Here is a 22983-nt window from a genome sequence, read left to right on the forward strand (position 1 = left end):
TCAGTCCCATAAACAGAAACGAGGCAAAAGACGACACAAAAAGACAAATCCAGACGTATTTTCTTCCACTGACTTTATTGTTTCTACTCAGCATGGTGAGTTTGTGTGGATGTTTCCCTGAATGTGTGGAGACCTGGTGATGTGTGTTGGTGTGCGAACCTCCTCCCCCTCCCTCCAGACAAACAAAGTGCCAGAAAATAAAAACAAATAAACATCTTCAAATTTCCTGCAGAGCTACTCCCCTCAGACACGCTGGCGTGACTCAACCGACGTCTGTTTCAACCAACACATATAAGACACGTGGAGTTCATATAAACAGAAAGCAAAGCAACAGCAACACGTTTAGGCGGCGGCCTCGAACATCTTCTTCCTGTCGGCCTTGTCCTCAATGTTCTTACGCCAGTCGCCTGCAGCTTCTACGGGCTGCAGAGAAAAAACAATTTTCATCAGAGCCAGGTTTGTTGCCAAGTCGGGTTTCACATACAAGAATTCATGTTTAGATATCAGACTGCCCCTCCCCCCAAAAAATGACCTCATACTGTTAGTCGTCTGTATAAGAAGCTTTTTACGACCCATGTTTCAGGGTGTTTGCATGTATCAGATTATTATATTTAATGCTTCTGAACCTTTTCAAGATAATTTTAACCAGACGTATTTGTCTTTTTTCTTATGTAAGTGTTGCAGGTACGTACAAAGGTTAGTAGCATATATTTGGTCCCATGGAGAGGTTAGTTTTATGTAGGAATACAGACACTTAAAGACAAGTGAGCACAAGTAAAAATTATAAAGGCAACATTAGGTTCAGTGGTAGGGTTAAATATTTGTAACATCAGAAATGTGGACTTTCACTCAGAAGAGCTCGACTCATTTTGACTGAAATAAATTAAAAGATGGATAAATTAGATGAAATATTTGTGGCAGGTACGTCCTCACAGATCAACTTCAAGATTAATCTAATATTCATAAAACTGAATTTAAGACTTTTCTGTATCTACATTTCGTTGGGTGGCGACCTCTAGTGGCCGTAATTATGACGTGAGCGAGGGAAGGAGTCAGGTGACAAAAGATAAATTAAAAGTCAACGTTGAGTTATTTAAACCTTACGTTGTTTTCATCATAACGTAACAAAGTTTTGTCTCATTACACACGTAACTTAACTTGTACACATCAAACACATTAACACGTTCTCATTCAGCTCATCACATATCACTTCTTGGTCTGTGGCATTCATGTCTATATATTACACGTTACGTACGCTTAGGCACGTTATGATGCCGCCAAAGGTCCCATCTGGCTGCATTATGAACTGGCGCCACCCTTCCGTGTTTCATACTGCTGGGACATGCGTATCATAACACTGCCAAAGGTTGTGTGGGGCCACGTTACAAACTGACACCGTGCGTTGGTGTATCAAAGTGCCGTGAAAGGTGGCTTTTGGCGCTGGTGTCTGACACTGGCATCACTGACAAAGTGGCGGTATTTTAACTCAAGAATGAGAGCAGGCTGGTGGGTCATACTGGGGCTCATTTGTCCTCAGCGTTAGATATGGAGGCTGAGGTGGACGGTTCGTACTCTGCGTTCATTTCAAATCAGTGTTTATTGACGCTGTTGTTCTTATGGGGCTGCCACACAAACACAAATGTCCCTATCTAGATCCAGTGTTTGATTTGTCCGTTCTGGGCTACTGTAGAAACATGGTGGTGCAGTTACTACACACTAAAGAAAACAAACTTATCATATCATATTCCTGTCAATTTGTCCCCATGAATCCTACACACTGGACCTTTAAGTATCATCTACGAGGCACCTCGAGTATTACTGCAGTATTTGTACTCTGATAACTGGACTAAATGATAAACATAGTAATAATATTTTTAAATAACAGTGAACTCACCTCCTCTTTTGACTCCTTCTTGACCTGCTTCAGGTTGGCCCTCAGGTCCATGTTGACTGTGTGTTTGGAGCCCAGCAGAGCCTTCAGCATGGAGTCAGCGGACATACGTACTTTCTTCAGAGCGGGTTTCTTCACTCCTCTCAGATCCACCACTTTGATCTTCAGGTCTTCGATCTACGAGAAGAAAAAGAAAATGTTCCTGATTCAGTTTACGCTTCTTAAACAGAGTAACTGTTGTTATTAGATCCCGTCAGAGTGTCGTCACCTCTTTGTCAGCCTTCTGCACTTTGGCCTCGATGTCGTACCTCTCCTCGTCCACCTTGTCGATGAGGGCGTGGAGCTTCTTGCAGTACTCCTGTCGACACACGGGTCTCATGTTACCTTCATGTCAGACTACAGATGCATTTATACGCGTCAAGCTTCTGCTCTGAAGCTGAGGCTGAAAAGTTCAAACTACAGTGACGTCCCACTGAAAGTTAAAGTAGATTTAAAGTTAATACTTTCATTTCAGTTTTGGAATATCACAGAGTACAGTTTCTATAGTACTGTGCTAAACTTTAAGGTATTTGAAGGTGAGTTTTTCCATTTTACGCTGCTTCATACTTCCAGAAGACAGAGGGAAATATTGCACTTCATTTATTTGACAGCTGTGGTTATGTTTCAGGTCAGGATTTATTTATTTTTTTCAAAGTAATCAGCAGACAAAAACAGAATCTTGGAATTGTTTTTACAGATTTTAGCGCTGATTCAGAATGAAAATCTATGGAATATTTATTTCTTGCTTGTCATGTGATAGATAATATTCATGTTATTTATTTATTTTTAATCTTGTGAAAATATGCAGAGATTTGATCAGACTTGTGTGGGCGCAGATTCAGTGTGCACCTGGTTCATCGTTTAAAAAAATATTATGTACCCTCATAAATTAAACTACATAAAGTCGTATTTATAGACCAGATCACTATGACATCACACTAACAACTTGTTTATTTCTGCTGTCATTGTCAGCCGTGGTGCATTTAAAGATATGTAGTCAAACAGTGGTCTGACCTGTCTGATGTTTCTGTTTGCTCTCATTTTTGATGAACCATATACCTGTAGAGAAGGAGACAGTGCACCGCTGTGGACGGGGCTGCAGCAAAATATATTTTAGCCACTTAGAAAAATCAATATCAGTGTAAGTGTACACTATGTTTTGCATATTGGCTCCACTTACACACTAACCAATTGTGGTCGTGGTAGACGTGCAACGCCTGTGTTCTGAGAAGTCAAATTTTTGTCAGTGCAATCTGGTGGCTTTTATGTAACGCCGTCAATGCCCCGACAGTCTGACGGCAGCTACAGCGGTGAAATATTCCAAACATAACATACACTTAAACTGATAATGATTTTTTTAGGTGGCTAAAACGAATCAACTGAGGCAGCCTTTTCTTCAGTGCTGTTTGATTATATGTGCATGATGCAATGGTTTCCTAACAGGAAGTGATTGTAAATAAACTTCTGTCTTTGGCTCCATCTTGACATTAAAATATCAGGTCACATATTTAGCAGGGGGACTGTGAGCATCAGACACTTAATGTCCTGCGCTCTGGTGAAATTCTGTGGACCAATTTGTTTGTTTTCTGAATCAATTAATGGTGGAATGTCATGGTACTGAAGCAAGAACCAGACAGCACAGTGTCCTGGTGCTCCTGGTGCTCCTGGTGCTCATGGTGCTCCCTGCTTCGACTGCACACAGTTGTTTCTTCTTCTTTACGTTTTTGTGGTAGATTGAAACCGTTGCAGACCTCGGACACCTGCTTTCATCTTTCACGTCGCTTCTATGAGTTGCGTTCTAGCAGTTCTTCAAAATAAAAGTCCTCTGCTACCTCATGTTTTTATTCTAAAAGATTCAGAGGGGTGTGTCCCCTGCACGCCCCCCAAAACCTGCGCCTATGTGCTCCTTACATAAATGCATCAATAATAATGATTCCAAAAACACATATAACACTCTGAGGTCATTTTGCACAGTGGGTACTTTCACTTGGCTACTTATGTATATTTTGATACTAATACTTCTATAATTATAAATTTTGGATGCAGGATTTTATTTCAAATTATGGTTTAATAAAGAAACCCTGGCTCTGTGATTCTGACGGTCTTTCTGGCCGGTGCTCTGCTCACCATCAGGGCGGCCTGGTCTCCGCTGGTATCTGGGGGAGGACAGTGCTCGGCCATGTAGGCCTGCTTGGCTGCTTCATTGTCCTTTCTCTCCTGTGTGAGCCAGTTCTGAGCGATCGACAGGATCAGACTCTGCAGGACGAACAAGAGGGAAACAGCTTTTATTGTTCCCTGCAGTCACAACTCATAAACAGCATCATGAAACAATTATACTATTGACACCCATCACTTTAAACATACCTAAAGGATGAACACCAAATATGGATTCATCCACTGCTGAAAATAGTCCCCAAAAACTGCGCTAATATTTTTTATTGCTAATATTTTCAGGAAACACATTGAAAATCTCATTTCTATCCAGGACAGTAAGAGATGCATCTGTAAGTACAGACAGATTTTTTTCAGGTTACCTTCAGATGATGCCTGCGGCTCGAAGTCATCTTTTTCCTGTTGGGGAGGAAGTCAGGTCAACATGTCATCATAAACATCATGAAGTACATTCATATTTACAACTTTTCACTCTGAAATTCATGCTTATTTTTACAAGTGAAAATAACTTGACATTTGTTACAGTGAATTTTTTGCTTGTTCAAAGTACAATTATAAAGTTATTGCTTTGAAATGAGGCAGATTTCAGGATCATTTTGTGCAAAAAAAAAAACAACAAGCAAAAGTTGTAACAAATACACCAGTTTTAGAAAAATGCCATTATAGATTCCATAATATGAGATGATGATGATGATGATGATGATGATGGTGATGATGGTGATGTGCTTGTAAACGTGGGTGTTTTTGCACAGACATGATGTAACCCTGATCAGAGAGGATGCTGTTCAGACTTACTCAGACATCTTGGCGTTTTTTGAAGTTCACAACCTGCATGAGGACACACAAGAGAACACACACTGAGTGGGGGAAACATCTGAGTGTTTTTGACCTCTGCTGAACACCGTAGTCGCTCAGATCAGGATGTCACAGATTCTCTGAGATCAGCATGTTCTGCTGCTCTGACGGATGGACAGAATATTTGTGCAGTAACGTGATCTGAGGCCACAGCTGAAGAGCAGCGACGTCGACTAAAACTAAAACTGGATCGGTCGGGATCCGGTGTCGCGTCTGAACTGTTTATGACCAGATCGGGTGAGAGGTTAATTTAAATAAATTGTCTAGTGGAATATTACCAACTGAAGTTCATCACTGATACATTGAAATACGTTGAATGTTAAAGCAGCAGCTCCAAATCAGGTGAAATGATCTCTTCATGATTAATTAATTCACAACTTTAGCTTTAAATTCTTACAGTGAGCTCTCAGAACTGACAGACCCAAATTTACCACCTTTAAAAGCTGCATTATTTCCAGTTTTTTTAGTTTTTGTGACAAACTCCGAAGCAAGATGCTAAAAATAAAAGAAATATCAGCCAAGAACTGAATTCAACCAACTGTTTATCAAACTGCTCAATCCTGCAGGCATAAATAAATGTTCTTGTTAACCATGATCATTATTTTTAAGAATAATACTCAAATTAATTACCAATTAATTAATAATAAGTGAGCTGTTATTGTCATTAAAAACAACCAATAAGCTTTAAAGAACATTTCAACGTCCTGTTCAACAAAAAAAATGGCTCAAATTTTAAGGACTTCAGTGATGCAAATAAATAAATTTGCTCTTACTTAAAAAAGATGTTTCCTCAAATCAGAGTCATGATAATTGTGTTACTCTAAACCCTTTTACAACATCGTCTAATTAAGATATCATAATGACAACATGTTATTTTAGCCGTTTAACTGAGCTGCAAACAGCTTCAGGACCATTAAACACAACAAAGTGCAGCTGAACAGGTGCCATAAATTCAGGTCTGTCAGGAGAAGGTCAAATGTCGGCAGCAAACATGCAGAAAGCGATTTCAGGATGTCAAGCAGGGCCAAAGGTGGAGTAACAAACGGCTGTGATCCTTATAAAAGAGGATTTTTAGAAGCAGAGTCTGGCTGATGTTTGGCTGCTCTAAACTCCTCTGGTAAAATATGAGATGCTGCTCTCAGAGAGGCTGGACAGAACAAGACAGAGACAAAATATAAAGAAGATCATTTCTCACCTGTTGAGAGGAGGAAGAAGACCACGACACACTGGGTGGAAGAAAATCAGACACTACCAAAGCCACACAGTGAAAAATGAAATAGGGTATATATGGTGGGTTGCGATGCCTCAGCAAAATGCCCAGATCCTCTTTATGGAAATGGATTCCCAGGCAGACCAATGGGCCGACGAGCTCCTGAAATACACCCGACCCAGCCCCGCTCTGCAAACCGCCCCCTCCCTGTGAGACGACTTCAAGCTTCAAGATGCGGATTCACACAGGCAGGAGGGGGGTTATAATATAAAAGAACATCAACTGGACAAACTGAGGTTGTTGTGACACTAGTTAACCTTCAGGGTTCTTTAAGTTGAACCAGGAGTCCTTAAAAAACTTCAACATGGACTCTTGTTTCTGATTTCCACCTTATAGAATCTGTCATGTAGCTTTAATGTTGTTCCCCAATTATTCACCAATAAAACCAACATCAAAAGGAAATATTTATATATATATGTCAAAGTAACTATAAACACACGAAACAACAGAAAAGAGACGTAAAGACACACAAAATGACCTCAAAGAGACAAAACGACAACAAAAAGATGCAGAAAAAACTAAAAGAGAGACACAAACTGACTACAAAGAGACACAAAACAACTATAAAGAGACACAAAATGACTAAAAGACACAAATATACGACATATATAAATATAAGACATGAGATGAGACATACCAAGAAACTACAAGGAGACACAAAGCAACTACAAAGAGATGCGAAGAAACTACAGAGACACAAAACAATGACAAAGAGATGCAAAGAAACTACAAAGAGACACAGAACAACGACAAAGAGATGCAAAGAAACCACAAAGCGACACAGAACAACGACAAAAAGATGCAAAGAAACTACAAAGAGACACAAAACAGTGACAAAGAGATGCAAAGAAACTACAAAGAGACACAAAACAGCAACAAAGAAATGCGAAGAAACCACAAAGAGACACAGAACAACGACAAAGAGATGCAAATAAACTACAAAGAGACACAGAACAGCGACAAAGAGATGCAAAGAAACTACAAAGAGACACAGAACAGCATCAACGAAATGCGAAGAAACCACAAAGAGACACAAAACGACAAAAAGATGCAAAGAAACCACAAAGAGACACAAAACAACAACAAAGAGATGCAAAGAAACCACAAGAGATACAAAACAACAACAAAGAGATGCAAAGAAACTACAAAGAGACACAGAACAATGACAAAAAGATGCAAAGAAACTACAAAGAGACACAGAACAATGACAAAAAGATGCAAAGAAACTACAAAGAGACACAGACCAGCGACAAAGAAATGTGAAGAAACCACAAAGAGACACAAAACAGTGACAAAAAGATGCAAAGAAACCACAAAGAGACACAGAACAACGACAAAGAGATGCAAAGAAACTACAAAGAGACACAAAACAGCAACAAAGAAATGCGAAGAAACTACAAAGAGACACAGAACAACGACAAAGAGATGCAAAGAAACTACAAAGAGACACAAAACAGCAACAAAGAAATGCGAAGAAACTACAGAGACACAGAACAACGACAAAGAGATGCAAAGAAACTACAAAGAGACACAAAACAACAACAAAGAGATGCAAAGAAACTACAAAGAGACACAGAACAACAACAAAGAGATGTAAAGAAACTACAAAGAGACACAGAACAATGACAAAAAGATGCAAAGAAACTACAACGAGACACAGAACAACGACAAAAAGATGCAAAGAAACTACAAAGAGACACAGAACAGCGACAAAGAAATGCGAAGAAACCACAAAGAGACACAAAACAGTGACAAAAAGATGCAAAGAAACCACAAAGAGACACAGAACAATGACAAAAAGATGCAAAGAAACTACAACGAGACACAGAACAACGACAAAAAGATGCAAAGAAACTACAAAGAGACACAGAACAGCGACAAAGAAATGCAAAGAAACCACAAAGAGACACAGAACAACGACAAAGAGATGCAAAGAAACTACAAAGAGACACAGAACAGCGACAAAAAGATGCAAAGAAACCACAAAGAGACACAGAACAACGACAAAGAGATGCAAAGAAACTACAAAGAGACACAGAACAGTGACAAAGAGATGCAAAGAAACTACAGAGACACAAAACAGTGACAAAAAGATGCAAAGAAACCACAAAGAGACACAGAACAGTGACAAAAAGATGCAAAGAAACCACAAAGAGACACAGAACAGTGACAAAAAGATGCAAAGAAACTACAAAGAGACACAGAACAGTGACAAAGAGATGCAAAGAAACTACAGAGACACAAAACAGTGACAAAAAGATGCAAAGAAACTACAGAGACACAAAACAGTGACAAAAAGATGCAAAGAAACTACAAAGAGACACAGAACAACGACAAAGAGATGCAAAGAAACTACAAAGAGACACAGAACAGTGACAAAGAGATGCAAAGAAACTACAGAGACACAAAACAGTGACAAAAAGATGCAAAGAAACTACAGAGACACAAAACAGTGACAAAAAGATGCAAAGAAACTACAAAGAGACACAGAACAACGACAAAGAGATGCAAAGAAACTACAAAGAGACACAGAACAGCGACAAAGAGATGCGAAGAAACCACAAAGAGACACAAAACAGTGACAAAAAGATGCAAAGAAACCACAAAGAGACACAGAACAACGACAAAGAGATGCAAAGAAACTACAAAAAGACACAAAACAACATATCTGCATAGCTGTGCCTCGGGCTCACTGTCTCATTATCTGTCGGTGGAAACATTTGATTGTTTTGCTCTTGATTTTAAACATTTCACGTTATAAAATTGTGTGTTTCTGAATGAGAGTTTGACCTGCATGCTGTTTGATTATTCAGGTTACCATAGAGACTAAGATGAGAGGACAGATTTCAATCAAAGTTGGAGGCAGGATGTGGTTAGCTTAGCTTAGCTTAGCTTAGCATAAAGACTACACAGGGGGAAACAGTTAGCATGGCTCTGTCCAAGATACACATCCTGATTACTGTGCTAGAACTTTTCTTTTGCCCTTTGAGATTTGAAGTTTTGTGAACTTTTTAAACCAGAAAAACACAATATGATAATCAGTGAGCTTAAAAGTGTTAGCAGAGCCAGGCTAGCTGTCTCCAGTCTTTATGCTAAGCTAAGCTAAGCACACATGAAATTATTATTGTCCATCTTCTAATCTCACTCTCAGAGAGAGAGCAAATAGACGTACAATGCTCACACTGCTGGAGAAAACATTTCACAATGAGCTGATACAGAAGCTGAAAGCAGACATGCTTACACTTATTTTTTTAATGAATCACAAATCACAAATTAATTATTTGGCTCATTTTTTAATGATTAATTTATGTTGATTCTCTCAAAGAAAGGCCAGGTTCTTTGAGAACGAGATAATTTATCACAAGAAAAAGACTTATGCTTTCTCCAGTCACAGGATGACAGAACCCAAAAACTTGTTATTTCTCCTGTTCATTCTTATTCTATTTCATTTATTTATTTACTTGCTTTTTATTCTATGGAGTTTTAATCATCTCTTAGCTATAGAGATATATATATATATAATAGCTAAGCTTGTTTTATTCCACATAACGGCTTGAAATAAATAATTGCAAGCACGGCCGTCCTTGGCTTCCGTAGATTTTTACTGATAACTACTTGAAATATTTTCTTTATAGGTTTAAAAAAGTCCTGCAGGAGGATGATTTCTGTCCATTACTGTAAATTAAAAAAAGATCTTAACTCAAGGTCCACTTAGTTTTTTTTCTGAAGCTTTCAACCAAATCTAATGACCCAAGTTCTCACTTCAACTTTTCTGCATCATATTTTAAATATAAAGTTCAGTTCACGTGTTTGTATCCAAACTGTTTGAGTGTCAGTTTGCTGTTTTGGGAGAAACTAAATGAAGAGTGAATAATGTGAGGATAAATGTACCAAACAAATTAATCCTTACTTCAAAACGTTTATTTCTAATGACTCCATGAAAACCTGTACATTTTGAAATGATGATTTTCTGTCAGACGTTTTAACTGCGAACATGTTGGCGTTACTTTGTCTCAGTTCAGTCTCTGTCTCGGGAGGACGACAGTATCACAAACATAACCTACAATAACAAAAAAGTGTTTCAAGTGTTGTCCTTGTGAGTCCTGCTGGAACACAGACACTTTCAGTCACTCAGACCTCAGACGGAGACGTCTCCCCTGCTGTCGCTCCTCGCCACTTCAGGCAGGTTTTTAGGAGGTCTCGAACATCTTCTTCCTGTCAGCCTTATCTTCAATGTTCTTACGCCAGTCGCCGACCGCCTCTGTCGACTGCAGAGAACAGCAACACAGACTCATTAACACAAAGACATTATCAGTGTCACTTCAAACTACACAAGCTATTTCTATTAAATAACTGTGAGACTAAATATAGAATTATTTTTGTCCTGTAACTCAGTCCATAAGATCTTATTCTCCTGAAGGCATGTTTTAAAAGCTAGCAAGTTCTGTTGACTTGTTTCAGACAATTAAGGAAGATGATACGAATGACGCATTCAGAAATACCCAGAGCGCACTCTGGACACTGTGTCTGTGGAGACGGAGCAGCAGAGCGCCGAGCGGAGTGAATGTGTGATTAACTTAACCGTTGGTTCATTCATGTAGAAATATAACGCTGCGTTTCTTCCACCAACAGGGCTCTCATTTTAGTGTAGAGCGTCAGACTGAATTTACCAACGCACCATGTCAGGTCACTCACTCTCCGGGACCGCCAGTGTTACTTGAATAAGTAAACACTGACCAACGGGACCAGACTGGCCGACCCGTATGCTCTCACTCAGTGGATGGATGATGTCACAGGAAGCCAATCTTACAAAGGAGGACCACACTTGTTTGTTTTGCTATGGAAGCTAACGTTAGCTAATGTGCTAAAAAGTTAGCGTTGCAGAGAAATCCAATCTTCCTCTTAATCCCTCCCCAGTTTCTGATGAGGTGGACATGATAACCCTTAATACACATAACCTTATTCATCCCTACAACAGGAAATACTTTTTCCCTAACCTGATATGAAGTGTGCGCTGCACATGTGAGCATTTTTGATGATGGCCTCCGTCCAGTCCTTTGGTCTTATCACATTTAACCATAGTTGTCTTTGTTTTTGTTGACGGGCAGTGGCGGCTGGTTTTGAGCCATGACTCCTTCTATTCTGGCTCCCAATAACACAACAAGTTCCTCCTGACAGTTCACTCCTAACTACAGTGTTGGCAAAAAGTTAATTTCAGATGCAGAACTTTTATATGTAATGGAGTATTTCTACACGTTGGTGTTTGTAATGGATCTTTGTCGACCACTGATCTGGAATAAACTTGATCGGCAGAAAACTCTCTTCAGAATAAAGATCTCAGTCTCCACTAAAGCTGCATGGTTCTGACTTTAACACCTAAACGTCATTATTATCTGATACATGATTTCATGGTGGAGGGAATCATGTGACAGCAACAGCTCATTTCAAGCTCCTGTGATCAGTGCGGACTCCTTCCTCACCTCCTCTTTGACCTCCTTCTTGACCTGTTTCAGGTTGGCCCTCAGGTCCATGGTCACCTTGTGTTTTCCTCCCAGCAGAGCCTGCAGCATGGCGTCAGCGGACATACGCACTTTCTTCAGGGCGGGTTTCTTCACTCCGGCCAGCTCCACCACCTTCATCTTCAGATCCTCGATCTGGAGGCAGAAAAACACCAACACATGTCTGTCTAAAGAAAAGTCTACAGATAGATGAGAGACAATTACTCTCTTTGACACTGAAGCTAAAATTACATGTACTCAAAGGGGCAGTATCAATCAATCAATCAATCAATCAATCAATTTTATTTATAAAGCCCAATATCACAAATCACAATTTGCCTCACAGGGCTTTACAGCATACGACATCCCTTTGTCCTTATGACCCTCACAGCTGATCAGGAAAAACTCCCCAGTAGTACTTTATGTCCATAAATTTTGAAGCAGCTAATTGTGTCGCTGCTAAACTCAGTCACCAGAAAAAATGTTTCTGTGAACCACGGATACGTCACATTTGCACATTGTTATGTAGCGGATTTATTAAAACTTTATATTTCAACATGTTGGTGAAGACTCTCAGGCATCCAGGTCACGGTGATCCAAAGCCCTTTATCACAGGCAACTGGACTCGCTTGAGTTTCTTTCAGGAGGTGTCAGAAAAGTACGCACAGGGATTACTGGCTTGTGGCGGCCAAGCGTTCATAGTGACGTCGCTTTTTGATCCTTTGATGTCGGCTCTTCCAATCATTGTGAAGCAGAATTCACCAAGCGTTAGATTGTTCACGCGTTAACAGGGAGCTGGGATCAGACGTCGTGAGACAGGTTCGTTTGGAAGTTTCTGAGAACTTCAGACCTGAAGACGACTCTTGGATGAGAGGTGAAACGTCGTCAAGGAACTCAAACAAGTCCAGTTGCCTACGATATGGCACTAAAGATTTAAATTTCAACATCGCTGTGGTTAATGTGAGGTCAGGTTTAGGCACCAAAACCACTCGATTACTGTTGGGAAAACATCATGTTTTGGGTTAAAGTATAAAAACTGGGACAGGTTGCTAACAAACACCCACGTTGGGTGTCTTAACGGCTGCTGGAAACTCAGCAATGACTTCCTGAATCACAACTAGTTTTGTTGTTTGTTGCCATCAACCAGCCCTCCACCTCCCGATGACAAAGTCAGTTACTTAAGAATATGCTTCATATGAAACGTACAAATGAGACATATTTGTGGTTTGCAGAAACATACAATGCCAACATACTGTACTGGCGACTGAGCTGTGCTGGTTCTCATTGATCACAGTGTTATGAGACTCCACTAGGACAAATACAAAGTGCTTCAACTACAACTTACCAGAACCCGACATGCACATAAATACTAATTAAATGAAGTGATCCAAAGACAGAAAAAAAGGATACACCTGATCCAAAATGCACCAATGAAGGAGCAGCGATAAATGTTGTTTATCATCAACTGTTCTTAATCACGTCAGAAGGCGTTTACCTCTTTGTCGGCCTTCTGCACTTTGGCCTCGGCGTCGTACCTCGCCTCATCCACCTTGTCGATGGCCTGGTGGATCTTCTTACAGAGTTCCTGTTGATACACACAAAACAAACAAACACTCTCACTGAAGAGCTGTACGTATGTTCAGAGATACTGTAACACTCTGTTATACACACATTTTACACACACAACACATGATCGTCTTATAAAACAACACTCTCTTCAATTAACACTATATAAAACACATCTGAATGTCATTTAAAGATTCATCCATTCATTTTCATTCATCAGCTCGTGGGGGCAGCAGACTGAGCAAAGCACCCCAGACGTCCCTCTCTACAGTGACACTCTCCAGCTCCTCCTGGAGGACCCCGAGGTGTTCCCAGACCAGATGAGATATATAATCCCTCCAGTGTGTTCTGGGTCTGCCCCGGGGCCTCCTACCAGTGGGCGGACATCTAATATTTAGGATTTAGTGGCATCTGGTGGTGAGGTTGCAGATTGCAACCAACTGAGGTCACATCCACACTAATATGGATTTCTTTAAGTCTTTTAAAGTACCAATAAATGACAAATAAGAAAAGTGCAATATAAAGTTCAGCATTTGCCTCCACATTGTTGGAGTAGAGATATATAATGTACTAAGTTACGGCCCACTGCTGCCATTTTACTTTTCATATTTTAGGTACATTTTTCTGAATGTACCAACATACCACCACATGTTCTATATTTTGTTCCTGATACTTGTAGTAGAGTATTTTACAGTTGCCACTGGCTGACATCGTCACGGTCTCACCATGAGGGCGGCCTGGTCTCCGCTGGCGTCGGGGGCGGGACAGTTCTCGGCCATGTAGGCCTCCTTAGCCGCCGCGATGTCCTTCTTCTCCTGCTCGATCCAGTTGGCGGCAATCTGCAGCATCAGACTCTGCAGGGAGGTGAAAACATCAACATGTCACAGTTAAATTAAAAACAATGATGCTTAAACAAGACGTCAGTGAAAAGGAAAAGGTTTTATCCTCACCTTCAGATGATGCCTGCGGCTGGACGTCATTTTCTTTCCCCTGTGAGACAGAGATCAGTCTTTAACGGTCGTTATCATCTATTCTTCAAGTATGATTCAACTTTTAGGATGAGAGTATGTGAGGAGATTGATGCCACTCTCATGTCTGTGCAGTAAACATGAAGCTACAGCCAACAGCTGCTTAGCTTAGCTTAGCTTAGCTTAGCTTAGCTTAGCTAGACTAAGGGGGCGGCAGCAGCTCAGTCCATAGGGATGGGTTGGGAACCAGACGGTCACCAGTACAAGTGTCCGTACAGACCAAGTATGGAGCGTGGACTGGTAGCTGGAGAGGTGCCAGTTTGCCTCCAGGGCACTGCCGAGGTGCCCTTGAGCAAGGCACTGAACCCATGACTGCTCAGAGTGAGCAGCCACCTCACTCTGACATCTCCCCATTAACACATGTATAGATCCTGTGTGTGTGTGTGTGTGTGTGTGTGTGTGTGTATTTCAGGCCCGCGTGTATGTGTGTGACAACTGAGTGAAAAAACTGAGTTTCCCCTCAGGGGTTAATAAAGTATATCATCTTGGAAACAGTTAGCCTGATTCTGTCCACCATCACGCACCTCTGCAGCTCATTATTAACACGTTATATCTCATTTAAAACCATGATGATGATGATGAGTTAACTAGTTACAGGTTTTATGTGTTTGACTATTTCTTAGCTGGGACCAGTAACTTCCTGGAGTCTCTGCTGGTTGCCTAGCAACTGTGCAGAGCCAGGAAACAACCCAGCACACAACCCCTTGTTTTACTTTTTGGTAAAAGACATGATCATAGATAGGGCGGCACGGTGGTGTGGTGGTTAGCACTCTCGCCTCACAGCAAAAGGGTTGCCGGTTCGATCCCGGGTGTGGGAGCCCTTCTGTGTGGAGTTTGCATGTTCTCCCCGTGTCAGCGTGGGTTTCCTCCAGGTGCTCTGACATGTTCTCCCTGTGTCAGTGTGGGTTTCCTCCAGGTGCTCTGACATGTTCTCCCTGTGTCAGCGTGGGTTTCCTCCAGGTGCTCCAACATGTTCTCCCTGTGTCAGTGTGGGTTTCCTCCAGGTGCTCCAGCTTCCTCCCACAGTCCAAAGACATGCAGGTTAATTGATAACTCTAAATTGTCCGTAGGTGTGAATGTGAGTGTGAATGGTTGTCTGTCTCTATGTGTCAGCCCAGTGATAGTCTGGTGACCTGTCCAGGGTGAACCCTGCCTCTCACCCAGTGTCAGCTGGGATAGGCTCCAGCACACCCAAGACCCTCAAGAGGATGAAGCGGTTAGAAGATGAATGAATGAATGATCATAAATAATGTGTTAATTAGTGAGTTTTAGAGGAAGTGGAAGATTTAAACCAGGAGGAGGCAGGCCAGCTGTTTCTCCTGGTTTCCAGTCTTCATACGAAGCTAAGCTAACTGGCAGCAGCTACATACGAGAGTGGAGTCAACCTTCTCATCTAACTCTCTGCAAGAATAGTATACACTGTTGATATATAGAAAAAAGACAGAATGCATGAATAGAATACAATAAAAATCTGCACGTGGGTTGAGATTATTTCACTGCTTCCAATCTATAAAATGAATCAATGTTTTTTCACTTCTTTCAGCACAGAAACATTTTTAAAAGATGCTAAACTGGAGAATTCATTACTCAGCTCAGCTGTTCCTGTTTTTGTCTCACACTACAACATTTAAAGTGATAAACTGTGGGAGGATAAACACAGAGATGCTTTCAAATGTATTGATCTGAGGAGAGAAGGCAAACTGCAGCCATTTAAGAGGTTGAAATAAATTTAAAAATGGCTTCTTTAAATATCCTGAAATATAAATAAATATCTCCGCCTGCTTTAAAGCTCCAGTGTGAAGGATTTAGGGGTTCATACTGGCAGAAATTTACTATAATAAATGTGTTTTCTTTAGTGTATAATAACCTGAGCCATTTATATCTATGTAGGGAGTGGGTCTCCGTCTACAGAGATCGTCATGTTTCTACAGTAGCCCTGAATGGACAAACCAAACATGGCCATTGGTGCTTTCATGTCAGCCACTGTAGTTAGCAGCCGCTCTGTGATGAACCAAAAAGCATCAGAAAACACTGATTTTTGACATGAAACTGTTTAATTAAGTGTTTTCACTGGTTTAAATCAGCTGATGTGTCTGTTTTGGAGAGGACAGACCTCTGTGGATAACTCAGCTCCCACTAAACGCCTCCTGAACAGAGAAGACTGACGGAAAACTGACGTTTCGGCTGGTTGCAGTCTGTAACCGTCACCACTAGACGCCACTAAATCCTCCACACTGTTCCTTTAACCTGTTATTTATTCCTCGCACATGCCAGCAGCACGTACAGCTGCTGTCATCTGAAGCTGCAGGTTTGACCTTCAGACTGAACTGTTGCCTTCACATGTGTTCAGATCAGTTTAGACACATCTCAGACTCTCCGTCGGTCCAACAGTGAAACGTCTCAGCGACCGTCAGACCGACTGTCGTGATAATTCTCTGCAGAGATTAAAGTTCACCAGGAGATGACTCCTGATGAAGCAGGTCAACATTTACACGACTGAATGTCACTGAGCCGTACTCTGGGATTAGTGCCAACACACAGTGCTGGAAAGTGATTACGTTTTTTTAGATACTCTTCTGAGCTGCTTGTACTTTACTTGAGTATATCTTGAGGGACATGATGTACTGTGCATATTCACACGACTAACACAAATTATAATCAGCTAATTAAATACACTATTATAGATTCTCAGTAATTTATGAAGTGATGAAAATGAGCTTCACCTTTACCAGCTGCAACATTAAATCACACATCATGAGTTAGAACAGAATAATATAATATATATCATTATGAAATGGGCCGTTCTGCACAGTGAGCACTTTGATTTGGGTTATTCTGAGTATATTTTAATTCTAATATTTTACTTAAATGAAGTTTTATAAGCAGGACGTTTAACAAAATATTTCTACACTTCTTGATGTGATTTCCTTCATACCAAAATATTTTTGATCATATTTTCGTATGACTCTGTTTTAGTTTTTTAGCTCCTATTTCTTTAATGTGAGACACTGAACGTCTCCGTCCGTCTGTGTGAAACTATGAAAACATTCAGGGACAAAGACGGAACGTCCAGGATTTGATCTAATGTGTCCTGTTGATATTAACACCTGACAATATTGTCAATAAAACAAATAACTGTTGCCCGATTTCTTTCTTTAGTTCTTCTTCTTCTAGTTTACTGAAGTCTTTTAATTCACCTTGAAATCCTCTGAGCTCCTCAATAGTATCAGATGCTTCAATCTTCGTCTCCTTTACTGTCCCAAATTGTGGATTCATCCCTCTTTAAGTTAAGCTCAAGTGTCTTTCATCATGTTTCGGTTCAAGTAGTTATTTTAACATTTTAAGATCTGTGTTTTGGAGAAGATGAGCGCTTATGCTGCCGTCATCCCCCACTTTGTCAATAAAACAAAGTCAAGCTAAAAGAGCAGCATATTCTGGTTTATCTTACGAGACACAAGTGAGATGTAACTGTGAGCTCAGATTCATGAAAATAACTATTTACTAATTTACTTATGTTAATAATTTGAGTTCTACTTTTAGAGTGAATGGAGACTGTTCAATTGTACACATACACATGCATCAAAAGGCAGTCTACAGTCCAGTATAAATGCAAAATAATGTAAATAAATTCATTAATAACTAATTAATCAATATGAATTTGGGTTTAAATTAAGATTTTCTTTCGTTAAAACTTCTCAAGAAACCATCAACTGCCTGTATTTGAGAAGTTTGTCTCTATTTTCTCAACATTTACCACCGAGCCACATTTATTTTTGGACTAAGCAACAGATCATCTGAGCAATTAACAGAGCTAAGTTTGAATTTGGATCTGCTGGATGTTTGAAAGGTCATGAACTCTAAAGAACATGTGTATTAATCCCTGTGTAAGTCCAGCAACATGTTGTGACACACTATCTGGGATTTACACCGGTGTTTTTACTCAGAGAACCTCTTAACAAAGGCTTAGCCTGACAAGCTGAGTCTGAAACGTCTTCAAGCCCCAAAACGGCAAAAAATAATTAAATAAATTAATGAAAATAAAAACAGAGAGCTGTTACAGTTTAAAAATCAGTGAGAGGAAAATGATGTGATGTCGGTGAGATTTTTAAATTAAATTAAATTAAACATTTCTGAGTTTTTGGTGAGTTTAGCTCTCGTTTGAAAAGTTAACAAAACCAAACCACAGAAGAAGAACAACTTAAAGAAGAAGAGGAAGAATACGTGTACTCACTCAGACATGTTGGCGGTTTGTGATCTTCACAACCTGTTCAGAGACAGAAATCAGTTAATCATGAGCAGACAGGTGACATAAAGCTGAAGTGAACTTGTTGCCTCCCCGTTATCAATCAGCGACCCTTGACCTCCAGCAGGAAACACGATATCATGGAAACCCCGGCTGCCAGGCCAGTGATCACAAACCGGCTAATTTTGGACGGGCGGGGTCAGATGCCGGGGCCCTGGTGCTCTTCGGTTGCCCCCTCTGAAGACATTTCTGCCTGGAATTTAACTTCTGAACTGAGCACGAAATGCCACCAGCACAGGAACCAAATGTGGCGCCAAGCACGTGGTGAGAGCCGTTAACACCAGCGCCGTTAATACCGACATCCTGCAGGCATCCGAGCTGCCGGCTGACACCGAGGTGTGTCCAGAGACAAGTTAAATCAGAAACAATAAAACTTTGTAGGAACGTACACGAAGCTTTAAGGCATAAAAAAGGCTCAACGAATTTAAAACAACAAGTACAAACTTTACAGTTTAAACCAGCAGTGGGAGCATAAATGTGAGATCTAGATTCCTTCACACTACAATGCTTTTTCAAATCTTATTTTCATACCAGCATCAAACGCTGAGCTGCAACAAAACATCCAACTAAAGCCGAAAAGTGAAGATCAAAATTCATTAAATTCACAAATCCTTAAATCTAATGACGTCATCTGCATTTCCTTTATAATGCAGATGTAATGATCCGACTAATTAGAAAATTTCCCTGAAAAGAGAATCTTTTAATAAGTGCTACATGCAAATGCATTAAACTTGTCCACAGGCAAGCAAAGAATTTAAAATATATGAAGAACTAAGTTGCCAAAAATGAATAAGTGGATATTCACTCAGATTAAATGCTTTTCCTTCAAGGAAATTAAAGTTTTCCTGCAACTGGTGCCAAAAAAACACTTCTTTTTGGAAGGAAATTATCAAATTATTTGTATCTGTAATGTGCAAATCAGTTTTACACTGCACGCAAAATAAAATGCTTTAAAGATTTAACATCCAAGTTGACAAAACAAACATTAACTTTACATCATTTCATATATTACACATCAATAATTTTCCCAGCAGCATGCAAGCTCATGGAAACACCCAAGCTGCATCATGAGCTGATTTTCATCTCAAGACAAACAACAAATCAAACGCTGCAGAATAAAACCACAAATTTGCTTCAGTTTCAGTCCAAACTTTAACCTGAACGTCCCGCAGTTATTCACAGTCCTACAGTGTCCTCCAATAAGTCCAACAAGTCTCAGCGTCTCTCTGATTCTACCTCCAAATGTCTGAACGCAGCCTCAGAGGTCAGAGGTCACACCTGCAGCAGCACCTTTCAAAGAACCCCTTAAAAACCACCTTAAAGTCCCACCTGTCGACCAGACCTCAGCGCGGCTCTCTGTATTGTCTCCTACCGGAGTGAAAACGAAGCCGAGCTGCAGAGACTCTCACCTACTGAACGTGACGAGGAGGAGGAGGAAGAAGAAGAGGGGGAGACGCTGCCAAGTCCTAAACAGTAAAGAATAAACAGAGTATATAGGGTGTGAAGTGCTCGCTCAGCAGTAAAGTCAGCCCTCTTTATGGTAGCAGAGTCACTTCAGACCAATGGGCCGGCAGGCTCCAGAAATACCACCCCAACTCTCTGAGGAACCTCATAAATTTCTGCTGCAGGAAGTCGCCTCCCTGGACTGAACAGACGCTATCAGGTTCCCCTCCCACGGAGAGCGGAGCTCGGGTGAAGCAATTGTTACACAACAGTCGGGGCGACATGATTAGAGCTCAGAGATTCACTTTGCTTTATACCAGCAGCTTAGCAGGCAGAGGTGACAATAGTCGCACCCGGCAGGAGTCAGCTAAACTAAAGTTCAAGTTAATCTGAGGCTTCAGCAGGCTGAGGGAACATAAATCAGGTGGAGAGCAAAATCCCTCTGTGGTGCTGTGAAGGCTGAACACTGATAGAGTCCCACTGATGTGTCTCATTCACACTGAAGGAACAGTTCACCCACAAAATCACACTTTTTCTATCACTCACCCGTGTTACAATATCAAATATGTGAAGAAAAGCTCTGTTTTTCAAACACATGTCACGTCACATGTCCACGTTTGGTCATGGACTTTCCACGTCCACATATGACGTCCAAGGTACCCTGGGTGTGTTGGTTGTTGACGTTCTGGGACGCCGTGTCAACTTCAGCCTGTTACATGCATTGTCTGTTTTCAAAATACACTTCTGTTTTCACAGGAAATGTACAGTTTGATACAGTCTCTTTCAAAATAAAAGCACTACGATTTTTTTTTTTCCTTCAACAACAAAAACATGTGGTTAGGTTTACAGAAAAAGAACAGGGTTTGGCTCTAGAGTCTTACGGGACATGAACACTGCTATCTCGTGTGAAAGTCAGTGTCTGTTGGACCTGTTCACCACCCGTCCTGCCGACCTCACTTAGGCTTTCGCCGCCTTAACTTTCGTCCTAGTTCCACCACGTTTCCCCCGACGCCTCCGGGCCTCATTAAACTATAAGAGCAACCCGCCATGTATCACGCCAACGTTATATGGCAGCTTTCTTTCGTTGGTTTCTGACATTGCAAGTCACTGCCCAAGTGCCGGATTTTTCGGAGTGAGACCCAACTGGTTTATCTCACATGCCTTCACGCTACACGAACAATCCAAACACTGAGAATATTCCTGATGAACTGAAGTCATGCAGGGCTGCATTTAACAACATCAATATCAATACATCAGTTTACGGACTAATCACACAACTCGTGCAGAATAATCAAAATCTCATCTGTGCAGTCGTACACTCAGTACTTCCTGAAAACATGCATCTTGACAAAAAACACTTCTACACACGAGTGGCAAACACGAGCAACTGCATGAATTTAAACTGCGCTCTTGGAGTCAGTTGAGCTGTTGAGACGCACTACTCGTCCATGTGTTGGACTGTTTATGTGAAAATGTTTTCAGTTTTACGGTTTAAATGAAAATGCATGTGTCAGTGAAGTCCAGAGCAACGACTGGATAAATGAGACTTGAGTTTGCAAACTGAAGTTTTGCTGTTGTTAGACGTGGAAACCAATGACATCAGCTCACGAAGAATTTTCACTGTTCTTGGATTCTTGGTTCACAATGTTTTCTTTACAAACTGAAGGTAACAAGAGATGAGTTAACTGATGCACAAGTATAAGTATGTAAGAATAAGAAAATAAAAATGAACACAGCAAAAAAAATAATAATTAAACGTTAACCAGTGACCAAAAAATAAAATCGAAAAAAATTCAAAATCTGAATTAATTAGTCATCTTAACTTTATTAAACTGTCAGAGTTGAACTGTTTTTTAGACAAATTCTATCACAGATAAATTAATCAGTAACTGTAAAAAACACCACCACATGGGAATAGATGAACATTTAACCGTCATAAATCAGTTTTTAATACGGTGTTAACGTCATCATTTATTATTATAGAAGCTGAATGAACGATAATGATTTTTTATGGACTGAATCATCACTGACAGAAATGTGCTCAACTAAACCTAAACTACCATGATAAAGTGAAAATGTCGAAAAAATCAGAGAAATGTTCTGGTTAGTTTTAACAATTCTGGATGAAACTTGATTTTAAATATTGTTTTCAGTAAGAACTTCCTGTTTGCTTAAATTTTAAAGCAGAAAAAGTTTCAGTATTTGTGAATTGAACCTCTTAAAGTCTGAATTCTCCACGTGTAAAAAGTCCAACAAACCTTTTTATTTTAAATTCAAATAAAGTTCCCAAAACAGTTTTCAAAGAAACCAAATTTATTGCCCTGACATTTGGAGAATTGTGTTAAAAAAATAAGAAGAATATTTAGAATACTTCCCTTTGATGGATATGTACAGTCATAAAAATGTAAAGTTTAATAATTTTACTCAGTGGATGAATGTGTGCTCCTGTTCTGTAAGATGCAGATGGTTTCATGAAGAGTTGAACAAAACCAAATAACATGCACAGATTAAATTCAAAGTAAAGTAAAAAGAGGAAGTTACTCACCATCTGTAGAGCTTCATGCTGCTGCAGCTTCGTTTGTGACGGAGAAGTAGAAGTTTGATTCTGATGGAAATTTTTGGCAAGAAGCCATTTCTCATGACTGAAGAAGAAGAGATGATGTGCAGGAAGTAAGAAGAGAGCACAGAGGGAGGAAGGCCCTCTGCTGACATCTGGTGGTTCATTGCGAACACAACACTTTTTTTCAATTTGCTGCTGTGCCACATAAAATATTTATCAGTTTAAATTAAAGTTAAAGTGATTTTTTGTCACTGAGAACAAGCTCGCCTGATGTGGAATTAGTCTTCTCCTCTGTAAGACTTTCAGTGTGAAAGTCCAGATTAACCTCGACTTCTATCTGGCTGAGTCGTTGTTAGAG

General features: G+C 40.3%; 2 protein-coding genes across 5 annotated transcripts; both read right to left on the reverse strand.

Annotated features, from left to right (window-relative positions):
• Positions 1–58: 58 nt before the first annotated feature.
• On the reverse strand, positions 59–6286 carry LOC117262074 (troponin I, fast skeletal muscle-like). Its single transcript, XM_033634737.2, has 7 exons — positions 6153–6286; positions 4898–4930; positions 4465–4501; positions 4058–4186; positions 2160–2249; positions 1895–2068; positions 59–423 (listed from the first exon to the last, which is right to left on the reverse strand). The coding sequence occupies exons 2-7, from the start codon at positions 4903–4905 to the stop codon at positions 343–345; spliced, it is 519 nt and encodes a 172-aa protein (XP_033490628.1). The 5' UTR covers positions 4906–4930; positions 6153–6286; the 3' UTR covers positions 59–342.
• A 3844-nt stretch (positions 6287–10130) lies between these two features.
• Positions 10131–22952, reverse strand: LOC117262075 (troponin I, fast skeletal muscle-like). Of its 4 annotated transcripts, none has more exons than XM_033634740.2 (7): positions 22611–22952; positions 18551–18583; positions 14242–14281; positions 14017–14145; positions 13221–13310; positions 11708–11881; positions 10131–10495 (listed from the first exon to the last, which is right to left on the reverse strand). In XM_033634740.2, exons 2-7 carry the CDS (start codon positions 18556–18558, stop codon positions 10418–10420), a joined length of 519 nt encoding a protein of 172 aa, XP_033490631.1. In that variant the 5' UTR covers positions 18559–18583; positions 22611–22952; the 3' UTR covers positions 10131–10417. The 4 variants fall into 4 exon arrangements, with proteins under 4 accessions (XP_033490631.1, XP_033490630.1, XP_033490629.1 ...); XM_033634739.2 differs by lacking the exon at positions 22611–22952 and adding an exon at positions 19952–20833; XM_033634738.2 differs by lacking the exon at positions 22611–22952 and adding an exon at positions 20032–20830.
• Between the last annotated feature and the right edge of the window lie 31 nt (positions 22953–22983).

This window comes from Epinephelus lanceolatus, chromosome 5 (genome assembly GCF_041903045.1).
Source record: "Epinephelus lanceolatus isolate andai-2023 chromosome 5, ASM4190304v1, whole genome shotgun sequence".
Classification (NCBI taxonomy): domain Eukaryota; kingdom Metazoa; phylum Chordata; class Actinopteri; order Perciformes; family Serranidae; genus Epinephelus; species Epinephelus lanceolatus.